This window comes from Eulemur rufifrons, chromosome 30 (genome assembly GCF_041146395.1).
Source record: "Eulemur rufifrons isolate Redbay chromosome 30, OSU_ERuf_1, whole genome shotgun sequence".
Classification (NCBI taxonomy): domain Eukaryota; kingdom Metazoa; phylum Chordata; class Mammalia; order Primates; family Lemuridae; genus Eulemur; species Eulemur rufifrons.
The window spans coordinates 42,487,887-42,509,123 of record NC_091012.1 but is presented as its reverse complement, the minus strand read 5'-3'; the positions used below and the strand labels follow the sequence as shown (position 1 = coordinate 42,509,123).

At 38.9% G+C, this 21,237-nt stretch overlaps 1 protein-coding gene across 1 annotated transcript; it reads right to left on the bottom strand.

Annotated features, from left to right (window-relative positions):
- Positions 1-14,885: 14,885 nt before the first annotated feature.
- Positions 14,886-15,704, bottom strand: LOC138378878 (olfactory receptor 13H1-like). The gene is given in 1 exon segment (XM_069464197.1): positions 14,886-15,704. A coding segment is annotated over 1 exon segment (819 nt).
- Positions 15,705-21,237: the final 5,533 nt, after the last annotated feature.

Sequence of the window (21,237 nt, the reverse complement as noted above, 5' to 3'; positions counted from 1 at the left end):
CTCGGGAGGCTGAGGCAGGTGGATTGCTTGAGCCCAGGAGTTTGAGGTTGCTGTGAGCTAGGCTGACGCCGCGGCACTCTAGCCTGGGCAACAGGGCGAGACTCTGTCTCAAAAAAAAAAAAAAAACAAAGAAAGAAAGAAAGAAAGAAAGAAAGAAAGAAAGAAAGAAAGAAAGAAAGGAAGGAAGGAAGGAAGGAAGGAAAAGAAAACCACTAATCTGTTTCTGTCATGTAGAATACAGTTGTCCTTCCTGAAGTTTCATATAAATAAAAGCATACATTATGTACTCTTTTGTGTCTATCTTCTTTAATTTAACATAATATCTTTGAATTTCATTCATGTCCTTTCATATAGCCGTAGTTTATTACTTTGTATTGCTAAGTAGTATTCCATTTTATGGATATATCACCATTTTTTTTTTTCAATTCAGCCATTGATGAAATTTTGGGTTATTTCTAGGTTTTGGCTATTTTCAACAAAGCTCTTATGAACATCCATGCACAATTTTTTATGTGGACATATGTTTTCTTTTCTCCTGGGTAAATACCTAGGATTTCAACTGCTAGGGCATAAGGCAAATGTATGTTATTTTGTAAGAAACTAACAAGCTATTGTCTAAAGTGACTGTACCATTTTACATTCCTACCACAATGCATGAGAGTTCTTTTTTTTTTTTTTTTTTTGGAAAGTATGGTAAATTTTTATTTGGTTAACCCAGGAAATAGTCAATTCCTAAAATGATTATATTATCAGTGTAATGTAGACAATGTGTGGTCTGCAGACCCTGAGGGCTGCCAGGACTCTTTAAGGGGGTCAAAGAGTCAAAACTGATTTCATAATCATAGTAAGACATTATTTGTCCTTTTCAGTGTGTTGCATGAGAGTTCTAATTGCTCCACATTCTTGTAAATACTTGGAGTTTTCAGCCTTTTTAATTTTGGTCATTAAAAGGGTTTATAGTTATATCCCATTGTGGCTTTAATTTGCATTGCCCAAATGACTGATGTTAAGCATCTTTTCATGTGCTCATTGGCCATTTCTATATCTTCTTTGGAAAAATTTTTGAACCACTGGTTTTTATAAAAACAAGTTTTATCTTCAGCATGAATTAGAATGATGTATGGGAGATGGTAGAACAGATGTGTCTCAGGTAATATTTTTCTGCTGCTTGTCTTATTCAATTCCCCATAGATTTTCAGAAACTGATGAATGAAATCCCACATGACCTCCTAATCATAAGATTATAGTATACTTTAATGATATCCTATTTTTTCTTCCTACCAATGGGATCACAGAGTTTCCTGGCCACTTGATATAGCACTGCTTTTGGAATATCCCTGAAAAAGGCCTACTTGAAAGTCAAAGGTAGAATTATTGACCATGTCCTATATATTCTGTATGATGAATATGCTCACATGATGTTCTATAATGCATTAATCATACTAAACTTAGGAACATTCCAGGTAAGTGAAGTTCATCCTGAGATTGCTGACATTTATCAGATTCTATCCACAGTTCATTCCTTATGTTACTCTTCTAGTTAGCCCAATAACTGATTTCAAGAAAGGGAGAGGATTTGATTCATTGACAACTTTACTTACCGGGTTATAGGTTTGTGAAATAACAATGCTCTCAGCCCTTGAAATGGCCATGAAGACCTATGACATCCAGAGCATGGGGGCCAGTTGCCTTCGACTGTGAATAATCTTTCCCAGTTTCTTAGTATACTATTTTCTATGGGTGTCAAAACACTCAATTTTGGGGAGCACTAATTTAATCTTCCACCATAGATATAGCCATCCAGCAAATGAAGATACTATTTTCTACCCTAATTCTCTTCCCTACACCTAGCTTTCTTACCTAGCCCTAACACCAGCCTACTCTAATCTGTCAGGGTCTTATACTATAAAGAGAAATGTCTCCAGCTACACAGTGATGATCATCCTATCCTGATAAGACCCCTGAGTTTGGGAACATCCACCTCAACACTTATTTCTCCAAAAGTTAGTTTAGCAAAAAGTCAATCATATTTTATGAGAATTAAAGTACTCACTACCAAGGCTTTCTTTGAGACTTAGAGGTTATACGTCACTCAGAACACCATAGCTGAGCAGAGCTAAAGCAGACCCAGAAGCTCAGCTTGCACCAGCTATTCGTTCTAGAATTCTACTAAGTGCTTACTCCATATCAGGCACTGGCACAATACCTGATGGACCATGTTCACCGAATTCACTGGTCTTAACAGGCAGTCCAAATCACCTGGTCTTGAGACCAGATTATCTGCCTTAACAAGCCTGCCCTGACAGATTATTCAAACTAGTAACTTTAAGGCCATCCATCTCCAATTATAATTAACCAAAATGACCTGGCAGCGGAAGTAGGCAGATACCTAGGCACCCTGATGCCAGACTGAAAGTCAGATATACCAAAAAACAATAATAGAAAATACATAATAATAGGCTGGCTGCCATTTAGGGAAGCTTGTCCTGAAATAATGTGCCAAAGATAATCATATATCTTGCGATCACTCAAGATATTGATTAAAGTCTACAGAGATTCCTGAAGGATCAATATTTACTATAGCATCCTTCTAATATAATAACATCTAGAAAACCTATAGCCAGAATAAAAAATACCTTTGGTAATTTGAAAAAAAACCACACCACCCACTGCTTCTATATGTGTCTCTAGGATTCCACAACATTAGAATTTAACTTGCTCAGTTTCCACTGCCATAACATCAACTTGGTAATTATGTAATTATTCACTAAAAATGGCACATTTCATCCCTGTGCTGGTTCTCAATCCATTTGCATTATTATAATGCTATAATTAAAATTAGGGAGCTCTTTTGTTTCCAGGATCTTTGATGTTTCCATCTATGACACCAAGTTTGAAGAGTACTATTGAAGGCCCTTCATAACTTCATCTACTATACATGGCTAAATAGAACATAATCAATTTTTAAGGAATCTGTCTAATGTTCTACCTACAGACAATTCAATGGTTCAACCTACTTTGAAGACATTGACTGAAACATGAAACATTCTTTCGCATGAAACATGTCTTTCAAAGGAACAATGACTACATTAGAAAAGAAAAAATTCTAAGAAAAATAGGAATAGAACCTTCTTTAATTTGATAAACATATCTCTAAAAAATACAACTGATATTATTTTTAATATTGAAAGACTGAATGATTTATTCATAAGAGATCAAGGCAAGGATATCTATTCTCACCACACTGATTCAACATAGTGCTGGAAGTTTTAGCTAGCAAAATAAGGCTAAGACTAGAAAATAAAGGCATACATAACATAAAGAAAGAAATAAAACAGTCTCTATTTGAAGATAACACAATTGCCTACATAGAAAATACCAAGGAATCCATAAAATTCTCCTAGAACTAATAAGTGAGTTCAGTAAGTTGCAGAATAAAAGATCAGCATACAAAAATCAATCGTATTTTTATATGCCAGTAAAAAACAGGTGGATGCCAAAATTAAACAATATTATGCCATTTACAATTGCTCAGAAAGTGAAAGACTTAGGTGTAAATCTAACAAAACAAGTAAAGAAACTGTATGCTGAAAACTACATGGTGATGAAAGAAATTTTTAAAATATCTAAATAAGTGGAGAGACATAGTATACTCATGGATTAGAAGACTCAAAAGAGATGTCAATCCTGCCCAAATTGATACACATATTTAATTCAATTCTTATCAAAATCTAAGCAAAAATTTGTTGTAGACATATAGACAATATATATCTATAATAGGTAAATAGATAGATGACAGATGACTAACAGATGATTGATAGAGAGATAGAGAGATATATAGACAATAGACCTACAAAAATCTTGCTTAGATTTTGGTAGCAATCGTTGTGAAATTTATATAAAATGTGAAAGGAACTAGAATAGCTAAAAACAGTTTTGAAAAAGTATGAAGTGAGAAGAATCCAATTTCAAGTTTGTTATATAACTACAGTAATCAGGATAGCATGGTATTGACTGAGTGATAGACACATAGATCAATGGTGCAGCACACAAAACCCAGAAATAGACACACACAAATATGACCATTGATTTTTGGCAAAGGTACAAAAGCAATTCAATGAAAGAAAGATAGATAGCATTTTCAAGAAATGGTATTGGAGCAATTGGAAATCCATAGGGAAAAAGTGAACTTCAACCAAAGATTCACATATTATACAAAAATTAACTCAAAATATATTATGGGCTTATATGTAAACTGTTAAACTATGTAACTTATAGGGGGAGAAAGCCTTTGGAATACAGGTCCAGACAAAAAGTTCTTACAGTTGATACTGAAAGCACAATCCATAAAAGAAAAAAAGTTAATGAATTGTATGTCAATATTAAGAACTTTTGCCTGTTAAAAGGATGAAAATATAGCTTATAGAGTGGGGAAAATATTTGCAAATCTGTCAAAAATCCAGTATCTATAATATATAAAGAACTCTTAAAACTCAACAATAAAAGTTAAGCAATCCAATTAGAAAATAGACAAAAGATACAAAAAGACATTTCACAAGATATACAATGGTAAATAAGCACATGAAAAAAATGTAAAACATCATTAGTCATTAAGAAAATGCAGATTAAAACCACAATGAGATATCATTACACATAAATAATAATAAATAAAATAAAACATAGTTTGGGTTTGGCAAAGTCATAACATATAACCAAAATGTTTTTACAACCATAATATCCTGAAATAAAAAAAAAAAACAGTTACAACTCCAAAAGCTTGGAAGGATGTAGAGAAATTGGATCTCTCATACATATTTAACATTTAATGGGGATGTAAAATGGTAGAGCCACTCTGGAATACAGTTTGAAGGTTTCTTTAAAAATTAAATATGGGATAGGATCAAGACAACCAACTAAACACAGGTAGTATGTGCCTCCTCCACAGAGAGGAACCAGAATAGTAGGCAGATTCTCATATTTCGAACAGACTGTCTAGGAAAGAATGCTAGTATTAACCAGGGAAGCGATGGGAAGCACCAAAAGTGGGTAAGGAGAGGGTTCAGGACAACTTACTTAGCCAGGGGCTGGCTAACAGCTGGGAGAAGCTCCTGGATGTGATGAAACAATAAGAGAGAAGCCCTTAGGGCTTTACTCTCTGAGACAAGCTCTTATGATCTTGGCTACAAGGGAACTTCCTGACCCACACAGGTCTCAGGCCTAACATAAGGAGCTACTTGAGAGTGCACAGAGACATTGTTCCAGAAAGGGAACTCATGTGGAATCTCACAGGCATCTGAGCCTGGAGCAGCTTGAGCGGGGTGCCATTCTGAGACCCTAAGTACTGGGCAACTGCAGGCATGCCTGCAGCCACTGTGCAGCTCCCAGGAGGGATAGAGGAGACAGGAAGTTCCATGCACTCCTGGGAATGTGTCCACCAGCTTGCTGTGGCCTATGGGCGAGACTAAGATATGTGCAGACAGCATTTTCCAGTTTCTTGCCCATGCTGTCTTCCTGCCTCATCTTATAAGTTTGGCACTAGGCAGTGCACCACCCTCAGGCTGAGTTTGGGCTTGGCACAGCTGTAACCCCCACCTGGCTGGAGAGGGGCAGGAAAACCAGGCTTTCCAGCATGTCTCTGGGATGGTGTTCACCATCGTGCAGTCAGCTGCTGAGGGACTGAGTCTCAAGCAAACTGCACTCCCCACAGTTTCCTCCCAATGCAATCTGCCTGAGAAGAGCCCTGCCCTCTCTGGTCACAGGCCTAGGGTGCTATTTTGGGAGGTTGTAGTGGGGCATACACTCCCAACAATATTCTGCTCACTGCACCTGAGTTCTGCATGGAGGGTGTGGCTCATCTCCCTCCCTTCATGGATAAGCAGTGTTTTTGCAGCTGTCCCAACATGGAAATCTCAGCCCCTGTGTCTCTATATCACTGGATCCACAGCCAACATTCCCTACCACCCACTCAGACTATAGTATCCTGGAGGTACCAGTGGGTACTGGAAGAACTGTAGGTCTCCCAGAGCTTGGTAATTCAGGCTGAGCTGCTTCTATCTGAGAGGATAGTGCAGCATGCAAGAGTGTCCCATAGGACAAAGCGGACCAGGTCACCAGCTCCACCATTTGGGGCCTTCTCCTCCTCCTCCCTTCCACTGCCAAGGCACCCATAGCTGTTTCCACTTGGGATTGGTGAGGGTTCCACAGGGCAAGGTTAAGCAAGGACACTTGGGAGTGGCTTCCCCATGTCTGACAGAGCACCTATTGCACCTAGGATTCCATGGAGTTTGGGGTACACTCTCTTTCCTTTACAAAGCCACAAGTGCTTTCATGTTCCCCAAGGACTAAAGTTACCATCTGTGCTGAGAAAGTGTGGGGTTTGCAGTCCTCTCCCTGAGCTGCCTGTATCTTCTGGGAGTAGCCTACCCACTCTGGAGACAAGTCCCTAGTACAACCACACCTCCCCTGCCTGAGCATTTCAGCCACATGCAACAACCAGTCTGGTAGTCCTGTACGCAGTGGGTTGAGCTGCCATCACCACCTCTGCTGCACCTGGGTCAGGGTAGGAGCTGGGAATCTGGGTGCTTTTGTGCCCCTGAAGGACAGAAACCTCTATCACTGCCAAGAGAGGGATTTGTGCATCCCACAGCTGTCTGCCTTGACTAATCTCAACAAGAGGGGCCTGCCCCTCCTGTTAAAAACTCACAATGCATCTGCCCTTCTCCTGCCTGAGTATTCTTCCACGGCAGAAGATCACTTCACCCCACACTATCACAACCAGTGCCTGAACTCAGGGAGACTTCAGGGCAAGGTTGCTAACCCAGTCTCCATCTGGTCCTCCCAGGAATCAAACACAAACCAGGAACCTCGGATATGGGTATTACCGAACCTAGTCCACCACCACTGGCACTTGAACACTCTCACAGGAGTCTGAGGTCCAACCGATGCAAATTGCCAGCAACAGCACAGTGGGTGCCAACCTGCATGAGCCAAAAGGCAGTGTGCCTCTCCCTCTCTACGCTAAGGAGCAGAGGAGAACAGGAGAACTGTAAAGCTATATGTTTTGAGCTAAAGGAAGAGGTTCAAGGTGAGAAGGAACCAGCATAAGAATTCTGGCAAAATGAAAAAACAGGCTTTCTTGACACCCTCAAAAGATTGCACTAACTCTCCAGCAATGGACTCCAACCAAAAGGAAATTTTTGTCAGACATGGAATTCAAAATATGGATTGCAAGTAAGCTCAATGGGATCAATGAGAAAGTTGAAAATCAATACAAAGAAACCAAAAAAATAATTCAGAGCATGAATGAAAGATTCACTAAAGAGATAGATAATTGAAAAAAATAGACTTCTGGAAATGAAAGAGCCATTTAGCGAATATCAAAATACAGAGGAAAATCTTAATAACAGACTAAAACAAGCAGAAGAAAGAATTTCAGAACTTGAAGACAAGGCTTTCAAACTGACCCAGCCATTCAAAAATAAAGAAAAAGAATCAAGAGAAATGAACATAATCTCTGAGAAATATGAGATTGTCTAAAATGCTCAAGTATAAGAATCATAGGTAATCCCTGACAGACAAAAAAAGCAAAAAACATGGAAAACCTATTTGAGGAAATAATGGAGGAAAACTTCCCTGGTCTTTGGACATCTAGACACAAGATGGTCATCAAACACCAGGAAGATTCATAGCAAATAAGACATCTCCAAGACATATAGTCATCAATCTGGCCAAAGTCAAAATTAAGGAGAAAATTCTGCAAGCCACAAGACGAAAGGAGCAACTAACATACAAAGGAAAAACCATCAGGCTAACTACAGACTTCTCAATGGAGACCTTAAAAGCCAGAAGGTATTAGGTTCCCATCTTCAATCTTCTTAAACAGAAAAACTGCCAGACTAGAATTTTGTATTCTACAAAATTAAGTTTCAAAATCGATGGAGAAAATTAAGTCTTTTCCAGACAAGCAAACACTGAGGAAATTTGTCATGACCAGATCTGCCCTGCTGGAAATACTCAGAACTGCATTATATGCAAATCAGCACAAAAGATACCCACCAGTGTAAAATCATCCCCAAAAGCAAACGCTTACAACTTTTATAGAACAATAGCACAAGAGGGAAAAACAAGCAGTAACGTACTACCCAACATGATGAATAGAACAGCATCCCACATGTCAATTCCATCACTCAGTGATAATGGTCTGAATGCTCCATGCAAAAGACATAGGAGTCTATGTCTTTTGAGTGGAGTCTTTTGAGTGGAGCATTCAGACTGGCTGAATGGATGAATAAAACACAATCCAAGTACCTGCTGTTTTCAGGAAACACATCTAAACCACAAGGATACACACAGACTCAACGTGAAAGGATGGAAAAAATATTCCATGCAAATGGAAAGTAAAGGAGAGCAGGTGTAGCCATTCTCATATCAGATAAAATTGACTTTAAATCAATAATGGTAAAGAAAGACAAAGATGGTCATTTTATAATGGTAAAGGGAGCAATTCAACAAAAAAGCATAACAATCCTAAATATATATGCACTTAACACAGGAGCTTCCAGATACACAAAGTAAATTCTACTAGAGCTAAGTAAAGAAATAAACAGTAGCATCATAATTGCCAGGGAGTTCAATAGCACACCATCAGAGTTGGAAAAATCGTCAAGGCAAAAATAAATAAAGAAACACAGTAGTTAAATGGGACTCTAACAGAGAGACATTTACAGAACATTCCACCCAAAAACTACTGAATATACATTCTTCTCATTGGTACATTGGACATTCTCCAAGATTGATCATATCTTAGGCCACAAAACATGTCTCAACAAATTCACAAAAATCCAAATCATGCCATGTATCTTCTCACACCACAGTGGAATAAAACTGGAAATCAATTCCAAGAGAAACACTAAAATCTACACAAAGTCATGGAAATTAAACAACCTTCTGCTTAACAATTATTGGGTCAATAATGAAATTCAGGTGGAAATCAAAATAATCCTTGAAATAAATGACAAAGGGGATGCAAGCTATCAAAAATTTGTGGGATTCAGCAAAAGCATTCGTAAGGGGAAAATTCATAGCCTTAAATGCCCACATCAAAAAGAAAGAAAGATCACAAATTAACAACATAACATCACATCTCAGGGAACTAGAAAACGAAGAGTAAACCAAACCCAAAGCAAGAAAAAGAAAACAAATAACAAAGGTCAGAGCAAAACTAAATGAAATGGAAAACAAAAAAATAATATGAAGGATGAACAACAAAAAAAGTTGGTTCTTTAAAAACATAAGCAAAATCAATAGACCTCTTTCTACATTAACCAGAAATAGGAGAGAAAGTACTCAAATAAGCTCAATCAGAAATAAAAAAGGCCATATTTCTACTGATACCACAGAAATACAAACCATCATCCATAAATACTACAATAATCTCTATTCACATAAACTAGAAATTGTAGAGGAAATGAACAAATTCCTGGAAACACACAACCTCCCAAGACTGAATCAGGAAGAAATAGAACTCCTGAACAGACCAAAAATGAGCAGCAAAATCAAAGCAGTAATCAAAAGTGTTCCACAAACAACAACAAAAAAAAAAACCCCTGAGACCAGATAGTCTCATGTAGAAGAATGAAACTGGACCCCTATCTCTCGCCATATACAAAAAGTAACACAAGATAGATCATAGATTTAAATGTAAGACCTGAAACCATAAAAATTCTATAGGAAAATGTAGGAAAAACTCTTTTAGACATCAGCCTAGGCAAAGAATTTATGACTAAGACCCAGATGGCAAATACAGCAGCAACAAAAACAAATAAATGGGACTTAATTAAATTAAAAAGTTTTTTCACAGAAAATGAAATTATCAACAGAGTAAGTAGACAACCTACAGAATGGAAGAAAATATTCACAAATTATACACCCAACATAGGACTAATATCCAGAATCTACAAAAAACTCGAATCAGCAAAAAAACAACCCCATTAAAAAATGGGCAAAGGATATAAACAGACATTTTTCAAAAAAAGATATATAAATAGCCAACAAACATGAAAAAATGCTCAACATGCATTAGTCATCAGGGAAATGCAAATTAAAACCATAATGAGATACCACCTTATTCCAGTTAGAATGGCCATTATCAAAAAGTCTGAAAATGACTGGGTGATGGCGGAGTGGTGGTGAATGCCTGGATTCATGCTCCCGGAGAGAAAGGCATGGATTCGGACCTACCACAATGCTAGAGGACCGCTCCCCCCAAAAAACAGCGGTGTGAATCCACAGAGAATCAACGTGGGACACACAGCTCAAGAAAAGTCTGAGGTGAACGGGAAATAAGATCATGAAATTCTGCAGAGTGTGGGATGGACAATAGACAGCGGAGTGTGGGTCAGCTACACCTGCCTCACCATCAAGTGGGGCGGGGGCAGCCTCCTAGGAAAGCGGCTTGTTCTCCCCACTGACCTCCACACCCACTTAACTAGAGACCTGCCTGAAGCAGGTGCAGAATCACCGAGGGAGACGTGGGGCTTTGCAGACAGGAGGCATTTTCGGGAAAACATCTTAGACCCTGGGGGATCTCAGCTGAGACTGCACTTAGCGAGGAGGGATGGAACTGCGCCAAGGCAGAAAACTGCAAAGGGTCCCCGAACAACGGATTTATTTATATCTCTTTGCTTCTTTTTTTGGTGGTTCTCCAGCCGGTGGCCCCCGGTGAGTGTCTTTGCTCGCCAGGCCCCTGGCTCCTGTGTTTGCCAAACTGGAATGTTAATCCCCTCCAGTCCCGGCTTTCTGCAGGCGTGTGGGCGCCATCTTGAAATCCACAGTGAAACCACTGGAGAGCCATAAGGTGCCGAGAGGCTCCCTGGGCGGCTCCCTCCGCTAATATCTGAACCCACGCCAAGAGCACGGGATCTACATAAACACGGTGGGCAGGAGACATTTCTGGGAAAACACGTTGGACCCTGGGGGAATCTCAGCTGGGGCCGCACTCGGCGTGGAGGGACGGAGCTGCGCTAAGGTGTAAAAAGAAAGGATCGCTGAACCACAGATTTTATTTTTTTATGTTTTTCCTTTTTCTTTTTCTTTCTTTTTTGCCTTGCCTTGCCCTGCCTTGCCCTGCCTTACCCTGCCCTGCCCTGCCTTGCCTTGCCTTTTTTTTTCTTCTTCTTTGCCTTTTTTGCCTTGCCTTGCCCTGCCTTGCCCTGCCCTGCCTTGCCTTGCCTTGCTTTTTTTTTTCTTCTCTCTTTTTGCCTTCTAGCTGGGGAGCTACGGTGGGCTTTGGAACTCACCAGGCCCCCGGCTCTGGTACCTACCAGACCCTGAGCAGTCACCCCCAGTGTCAGTGATCTGTAGGTGCGCGATTGCCATCTTGGGGCCCACAGCCAAGTCGGTGTGGAGCCATAGGGTGCCAAGAGACTCCCTGGGCGGCTCCCTCCCCTGGTCCGCGGACCCTCTATAGGGGCCCGTCCTTGTGTAAACACTGAGTACTTCTCCAGATGCGAGAGTGTGGAGCCTGGTCCCTGGGGAAATTGCACCAGGGAAGACTTTTGCCCACGGGAGCTGCAGAAACTGGGGTGCTGAACGAGCAAGGGTACCGCCCACTTCCCATAGCTAGTATCTTTCCTGCGGAAAGAGACAGAAACCACCCCTATAGAGGAAGAACCAAAGGGAAAAACAAACAAACAAACAGAGAGAATTTCTGTCTGCAACTAGTGTGGACCCTGCCTGCTTACTAAAAGACCACAACACAGTGTCTTACCTCACCAAAGCAGTCTTGGATCACTCCAATACTCTAGGGCTGGACCTACCAGAAGCAGCCCCCCAACTGAAGTAGAAAAAACTCTAAACAATATACAACAGTCTCCCCCTCTTGAAAAAGGAAGCAACATACCTAGACTGCTTCACAGCCTAAGAACAGAGTACAAAGTGTGCTGTTAACCAGACTAAAACGGTAAGAAAAGATCCAACAATAAATCTAGATGGGAAGGGCCCAGCAAAAAAACACGGGGAGCACAAAGAATCAAATGGAAATCTCACCCACAAAGAGAAATACCAGCTCTCAACCATTTGACACAAACCAGACTCAAAATACCAACATGTTACAGGAAGAATTTCAGTTATGGATTATAAACATGCTGAATAATATACAAGAAACAATTGATAACCAACACAAAGAAACCACAAAAAAAAATACAGGATTTGGAGGAAAAAGTCACTAAAGAAATTGAAATATTGAAGAAAAACAAAACTGAACTCCTAGAAATGAAGAATTTACTCAGAGAGCTACAAAACACTGTGGAAAGTCTCAAGAGCAGGGTAGATCAAACAGAAGAAAGAATCTCAGAGATTGAAGATAACTCTTTCCAACTACATAAGTGAGTCACAGAGATAGAACAAAGAAATAAGAGAAATGATCAGAGTCTTCAAGAAATGTGGGATTATGTGAAGAAACCTAACGTGAGAGTTATTGGCATTCCTGAGGGTGAAGAAGATAATAAGCAAGGGTTGGACAAGCTATTTGAAGACATAATTGAGGAAAATTTTCCAGGCCTTGCTAAAACTCTAGACATACATATTCAAGAAGCTCAAAGGACCCCTGGGAGATTCATAGCAAATAGGAAAACACCACGCCATGTAGTCATCAGGCTGACCAAAATATCCACTGAAGAGTCCCTTCTTCAAGCTGTAAGGAGAAAGAAACAAGTAACATACAAAGGCAAGCCCATTAGAATTATGCCAGATTTCTCAACTGAAACCTTACAAGCAAGAAGAGGTTGGGGCCCCATTCTCACTCTTCTGAAACAGAATAATGCCCAGCCTAGAATCTTGTACCCAGCTAAACTAGGTTTTCTATACTAAGGAGAAATTAAGACATTCTAAGATAAACAAAGGCTGAGGGAATTCACCAAGACAAGACCAGCCCTCCAAGAAGTACTCAAAAGAGACTTACACACGGATCAGCACGAGAAAGACCCACGAATGTAAAACTACTCAAGAGCTAAAGACCAAATCCCAGATACCACAATGGCTCAACAGAGAAAACATAGCAATGAAGTTACACCCAACAAGCTGAACAGAAATCTGTCCGACTTATCAGTTCTCTCAATAAATGTGAATGGCTTGAATTCCCCACTCAAGAGACATACCTGGCCCAATGGATAAAAAAATACAAACCAAGTATCTGCTGTCTTCAGAAAACTCACCTAACCTGCAAAGATACATTTAGACTGAAAATAAAAGGATGGAAATTGATATTTCAAGCAAACGGTAGCCAAAAGAAAGCTGGTGTGGCAGTCTTAATTTCCAATAACTTAGCTTTCAAACCAACAAAAATAATAAAAGACAAAGATCGTTACTATATACTGGTTAAAGGCACAATTCAACAAGAAGACATGACTATACTCAATATATATGCACCTAACCTAGGTGCACCCAGATTCATAAAGCAAAGCCTACTTGATCTGAACCAAATGATAGATAACAATACTGTAATAGCTGGAGACTTTAACACCCCACTGACAGTACAGGACAGATCCTCTAAACAGAAAATAAACAAAGACATAATGGACTTAAATAGAATGCTAGAACAAATGGGCCTGACTGACATCTACAGGACATTCTACCCAAAGTCTGCAGAATATACATTCTTCTCATCAGCTCACGGGACATTCTCTAAGATTTACCATATCCTAGGACATAAAGCATGTCTTAAAAAATTCAAAAAAATAGAAATTATACCATGCATCTTCTCAGATCACAGTGGAATAAAAGTAACAATGAACCCAAACAGAAACCCTCATTCCTACTCCAAGTCATGGAAGCTAAACAACTTTCTCCTGAACAATTATTCTATAAAGGAAGAAATCAAGATGGAAATCGAAAGCTTCTTTGAATTAAATGACAATAGAGATACAACTTATCAAAATCTATGGGGCACAGCTAAAGCAGTCCTGAGAGGAAAATTCATATCCATAGATGCCTATATCAAAAAGACAGAAAACTTGAAAATAGACAACCTAATGAATAGACTCAAAGAGCTGGAGAAAGAAGAACAGAATGACACCAAACCCAGCAGAAGGCGATAAATTACTAAGATCAAATCAGAATTAAATGAAAAGGACAACAAAGAAACTATAATGGAAATTAATAAAACAAAAAGTTGGTTCTTTGAAAAGATAAACAAAATAGACACACCTCTGGCTAGACTAACCAAGAGCACAAAAGTAAAATCTCTAATAACCTCCATTAGGAACATGAAAGGAGAAATCACAACCGATGACACAGAGATACAAGATATCATCTATGAATTCTACAAAAATCTTTATGCACACAAACTGGAGAACGTGGAGGAAATGGACAAATTTTTAGAAACACATAGTCTTCCCAGGCTCAACCAGGAAGAAATAGAGTACCTGAATAGACCAATATCAAGAACTTAAATCGAAACAGCAATAAAAAACCTTCCCAAAAAGAAAAGCAAATGGTGTACTATGGTTATGTAACTACTGTCTTGTGTATGAATTTTATCCACCTTCTGTGATAAGTACAAATAATATGTTTGATTAGAAAAACTTGTGGTTTATGCCCCAGAGAAAAACTCTCCTTGATGATTTACTATAACCGTTGTGCTCAACTTCACATACCTACTACTATTATTCTCTCTGTGAACTGTTTTGGGCACATTCATGGCTTTGGGTCTTAATGTGGCTTGGCAATATGTTAATATTCATGGTAAACTTGTTAATGAGTGCCTAGTGGTGACCATGGAGAGAATACTCACCAAGATTTTTGTTGTTTGTTTTAAAAAACATAAAGTGAGAAAATGAGTCAAGTTTTTGTTGTTTTTCCTGCACATTGGGGAAGTTTAAAGAGAGCTATTAGGATTTTTCATTTCCTTTGGCTAACTTCCTAAGTGCACCTTTTACATCCTTATTTCTCAGGGTGTAAATGAGAGGATTTAACATGGGAGTAACTGCTCCATAAAATATTGAGATAACTTTGTCTTCTTCCTGGGATTCCTTTGACTGAGGTTTCAAATACATGTAGATGGCTGTCCCATAAAATATAGTGACCACAGTCAGATGGGATCCACAGGTGGAGAAAGCTTTGAGCCTGGCTTCCACAGAACAGATCCTTAGCACAGCAGCTGCAATGTGGAAGTAGGAAATGAGGATGAAGGTGAAGGGCAGGGGCAGGGTGAACACACTGATTACCAGACCCAGGATCAGACTGACAGGGGTGTCTGAGCAGATGAGCTTCAGCCGGGCCTGGATCTCACAGGTAAAATGGTTTATGACATTGTGTCTGCAATAATGAGCAGGAATTGCAATGACTGGTGTGACTGCTACTAAGAAGGCACTGGTCCAGGTTCCCAAGGCCAACTGTATGCACACCTGATTGTTCATAATGATAGTGTAACGCAGGGGATTAGAGATTGCAACAAACCTGTCATAAGCCATGACAGCAAGGAGGAGACACTTTGTCATCCCCAGAAAGAGGGATGTGGTCATCTGGGCATAACAGCTGGAATAGGAGATGGTGGGGAAGTCCCTGAAACATTGGGCCAAGACATATGGCTCTCAGCTGGTGGAGTAACAGATATCAAGGAAGGATAAGTTACTGAGAAAAAAATACATGGGAGTATGAAGTCGAGAATCCCATCTCACTACAACAACAATAAGGCTATTCCCAAACATTGTGACCAGGTAGAAACACAGCAGTCCTAAGAAGAATGCAGTCTGGACTTGAGGGTGTTGGAAAAATCCAACTAGAATGAATTCAGTCATTTCAGAGGTATTGTCTCTCTTTAGACTGCCCATTTACTTGTCTCAATTGCTGGGAAAGGAGACAAAACATAATGTCATCTACATGAAGAAATAAGAGGAAGAGAATCTCGATAGCCTGTTACAGTTCATGTTCTGGAGCTCTAATTATTGTATGTCATTTGATTTACCGGGTTAGGTTTGTCTGTTCAAGTATCCCATGGTGGAAATATATGTTCTCCTTGCTTTTCTGTCTCATAGAAAATTATATGGCCAGGGGAGACTGATTAAGTTGTATGGACTGTTACAGCCCAAATAGAGGTACTTATATCTGATCAAGTAAGACAATCAATAATTAACATAGAGTTAAACAGAATTTTTACTCTCATAAAGGGGCATAGCTAGATGATTGACTTTACCCTTGACCCCCCCACCCCCAAAAGAGGCAAATATGCTACCTCTCCCTATTGAAAATGTGTTTATCAGTTTTATTTAAATTGATTCACTAATTTAAGAAATAAATTTAAAATTTAAACTCAAGGATCCAGTTGTGAATGCTTGAAATAATTTTTTACTTTTCAACCTTTTTTGGATGGTAAATTAGAAAATGTCTATGTAGCTAACGCAATCAGCCAATTCAATGGAAAAACACCATCAGCCAAATTGACATGCAATAAACCAAGCAATTGGTGGATTTACTGAAATCTCACTCTTTATTCAATTGTTCTGACATCTATCTTCAGTTGACAGAAGCTTACTATGTGCAGATCCTACCATCTCCATATGGTATCAAGCAAGAGTTTAAAGAGTAATGAGAAAATCTCACTAGATGAAAGATTCTGTGAAGGCTACAGTTACCAGAAATTGTGAAGAGGGATAAGGCAAATTTTGTATGTACATTTCCAGAAGTGTTAAAAAAGAAAACAGAGCCCTCTCAGTTTTATGTGATTTTAGTAGGGAGTGAAAGAGGTGACTAATTGAAGTCTGTTTCGGGTTTAAGATTTTCTTATTTAGACACAGCATCAGTCTCTCCATACTGTATATTTACATTAGTGCTGTACATAATTGGATAATTCTTCATACCCCAAAAGCAGTATGTTGAAATACAGAAAGAAAGCAAGGGAGCCAGCTGGATGTAAGCCTAAATTCTGGTTCAGCCACTAAAAAAAGTACACAATCTTGAGAAAGTCTGTTTCCTCATATGTGAAATGGGAATAACACTAGCCACTTGCAGGATTGTTCTAATAATTAGATGAGATAATTTCTATAAATATCCTAGCACAGTACCTGATACATTTATAGCCACCTGAGATACTTCTGCTCCCTTCCCACTTTCACGCCCAATGTAGACTTTTCCTACAGTTTGTATTTCATCTTTGTAAACATGTACCAAAATGTCATTTCATCCTACCTTTCCTTGTAAGGTTATCACATTACCAGAAATAATAAAATCTGAAGTTTTAGGTTTGAGTAACAACTAAAGAAAGTTTGACTATGTAAGTCATTAAAATTTCTTCCTGATGGTAGGCGGGAAAGACACATAAAGAGATGAAAATTACTCACTGACTTAGGGCTGGAGGACAGCAACAGAGGAGTGCACCTCATTCATAACAGAAGCATCTTGCAGTTGGCGACACCCCCACAAATGACTAATCTCCAAGAAGAAATTTGATTCCTTCAACTGCAAGGAAAAGAAGTTTAATACAAGCAGCTGTGGTAATAAATCTTCCTATCAGTTGTGGTTATAAGGCTGGAAAATCTTGAGTTAACTGTGCTGGTGAATCATGCACATTTATCTCTACTTGTTTAAATATCTTTTTCTTTTATTTACACAGAGGTGGCTTGCAATAAGGCTATCATGAAAGGTTGGTGTCCAAAAGACAATAAAAAATTCATTCTCTAGTATACATAATAATAATATAGATGCAAGTTCATGACATGCAGTTTTTCTTTATCTGTGCAAATATTAAAATGATAGTTCTTCTTGTAGTATCCAAAATTCTGTTACTTTGTTACCAGACACAGAAAAATAAATTGAGGAAATTGTCCTTTCTGAATATTAATAAACTGAGATATTTTAAAAATATTGATATTTGCCAAGGTATAGTCTACTTAAAAACCAAAAATAAATAAGCAGCATGAAAAGGAACCACAATTCAAATGCAAGAGTGAGCTTTGGAAATTTGGACAATTTTGTGTTGCTTTAAGAATTAATGACCTCAGTCTTAAAGAAAAGTTTCCACTTTGGGGACTTATGGGATGTCCCTGCTTTGCAATTAAGTCTCACAATACAAACAGAGAGAGAACAAACGAAAGAGGAGGAAGAGACATCTGCTATATTTAGCTCATTAAAATAAAGTTCATTTTCCTTCTGACTTGGTTAATGAGAATTTCAGTGAATGTTCCTTATAGCAATGATCCTGATCAGTAAACATGGTGGCAGGGGAGCCGGGGTGGAGCGGGGGGAACCAGAGCTAGTCTTTCTAAAGGAGAGACTTTCTTCTGTCTGGGAAGTTCTTCATTCTTTCACTTTCTTTTCTGCTTACAAGTTAAATGTTCAAGTAGTGCTATGAAGATTAATATTGAGGAATTTTGGAGACTAACATGTTCACTGTAGTATGACTGTGGAACAATTTTTGTGTCTGCCGGGTCCTTTGAATGATAGCTATATTGATCAATCATGTTTTCTCCTGAGTATGATTATGCATTCAACAGAGATTAGACACAATTTTGTTTTTGTTTAGTTTTTTTTTTTGTTTGTTTTTTTAGCTTGAGGGCCTTTAGACCCTATAAAACTGAGGTAAGGCTGAGTATACACTTTGGGGGCTGTAAGCTCCTGAATTTTGTGACCAAATCTGAGCATCTCTGTTTTCTCTGGCACTCTAGCGTGCAAAGAAGAAATTCTTCAAAGATGTTTGCTAAAATAAATCCTTTTGATGTTACTTTGACTAAATGGATTCTTCCATTCAAATATTTTAATCATACTACCTGGTTTTGGCCACCTAACCTGGAATAATATTTTTTTCTGAAATTTTTAATCTTCAGTTTCTTGACACACACAAAAATGTGTTGACTGATAGAACAGTGCTCTGTTGAAAGACAACAGAAGAGGAGGACTTTCAGCCAGATAGTCACTTCACACTGGACTTTTGTGGGTTCCTCCTACTTGTCCATAGAGGGTTAGTGGTAAGATTTTCCCTTTCATTGTGGTTGTATTCTAGGGTTCTTCTCATCATGTATGTTAAAAATATATTAAACCTCCATGGAAATCCACAAAATATGAAGAAGAATAAGATGGCAAATATTTGCAGGAGCATACAGTGCCATCAAAGAAATATTTCACTGAGGATATGGTTGATGCTTCCCTAATGAAGATTACAGAACTGGCGCTGAGGCAATCTACAGTACGAATGGAAGGCTTCAGTTGTCCAGGCATCTGATGAAAGTCTCATTCTGATAAAAACAGGGAATCTGATAAATTCAGGATTTGCCTTGCTGTCAATTTCATTTTTCAGAAGATTAAAGAAGCGTTGAGGGGAAATGATGCTATGGACTTAATTATGATGGAATGAACTGGAATCTTGGGAAAAAATAGCCATATCATCTGGGAGTTCATAATAGAAAGAAACTCTATGGCCAATATTTCTAAAAGGGATGTTGGCTGTGAAGCCATAGATATTTTTCTCTGAATCTTTTAATTTTAAATTTCTTAAAGTCCCTGATGATAGTTTAACCAGAGTCAGAAAGTATCAATAAATTTAAGATGAAAATAGACATTTTTCACTTCAAAAGCACGGCATAGAACATGCAAATGGCCCAGACTCAGCTCTCCTAGTACTTATCATTCTCATAAGTCCCAGTTGCCAGTGGCTTTCCCACCTTGTAATCAGAGTATACTAGACTCGTCCTCATAGTGTACAGACCTGTGCAACCTCATCTGAAAGTTTACCAGGTATCTGGATTTTACCTATCTTATAATACTTTCCTCAGAACTTTTTGGTGTGTATATGGGAGGATTCAGTCTAGGCTTCATGGTCATATAAATTTATTTATTCGTTTATCCATTCAACAAATATTTATTGAGTTTTTACTATATGTCCAGTTCTGTTGTAGTTGCTGAGGGTACAGCAATGAACAAAAGAGGTAAGACTTCTCCTATTATTTAACCTATATTCTAATGGGGTGAGACAGACAATAACAAGTAACAAAATAATTTCAGATAGTAAGAATTGTTATAAAGAAAATAAAACAGGGTGATATGAAAGAGAATGGTGGAATAAGATCATTATTATAGATGTGTGGTTTCACGGAGGGTGACATTTCAGTTGAGACCAAAATGACACAGGAAAAAGCCATGTGAAAATCTGCAGGAATGGAGTTTCAAGCAGAGGGAACAGCAAGTACTCATATTGAACAAGTTTAACTTTGCTGAATAAATAGGAGGTAAGTGTGGTTGAAGCATTGTGTAGTGTGACCAATAGTTCTGGTTTATCTAGGACTTTCCTGGTTTTAGCATTGAAAGTCTTGTGTACAAGGAAACTCCTCAAGCGCTGTGTGGAACTTGGAACTACCACAGAAACTTGTTAATAATATTAAGCTCACAGTTAGAGTATGTTTCTCCATGTAAAACATGGAGTTCATACATCTCATCTCAACTCAAATGATATAGTTCTAAGACATCTCAATCACAAACCCAGATCTACTCTTGAGACAGATTGTGGTGGTATTTCTGCCACAATCATCCAGGACTGTGGTCCCACCCTCAGGCTGTGGACTGGTACTGGTCCGTGGCCTGTTAGAAACCGGGCCTCACAGCAGGAGGTGAACAGTGGGTGAGCGAGTGAAGCTTCATCTGTATTTGCAGCTGCTCTCCATCCCTCACATCACCGCATAAGCTCCACCTCCTGTCAGATCAGCAGTGGCATTAGGTTCTCACAGGAGTGTGAGCCCTACAGTAAACTGCACATGCGAGGGATCTAGGTTTCATGCTCCTTATGAGAATCCAATGCTTGATGATCTGAGGTAGAGCTGAGGCAGTGATGCTAGCTCTGGGGAGTGGCTACAAAATACAAATTATCACTATCAGAGAGGTTTGACTGCACAATAAATGTAATGCTCTTGAATCATTCCCAAAACCATCCCCCCACCCCGGTCCATGGAAAAATTGTCTTCCATGAAACTGGTCCCTGGTGTCAAAAAGGTTGGGGACTGCTGTTCTAGGATACCCAGCTATTTTTAGTAATATTATACTGAGCAGGGAAGTAAGGCCACTAATACTGACTTTTCCACACAAACTACTCTCAAGCCATTTAGTTCACTCCTGTAACTGTACAATTTGATTTTCTTTTAACCTCAAGGCTCAGCTTTGCCATTTGCCAAGCAATGCTTTATCTTGTTCAGTTTGACTCAGAGTTCCAGTCCATTGAAGTCTTTTTGAATGTTAATTCTGGTCTCCAAAACTTTACCT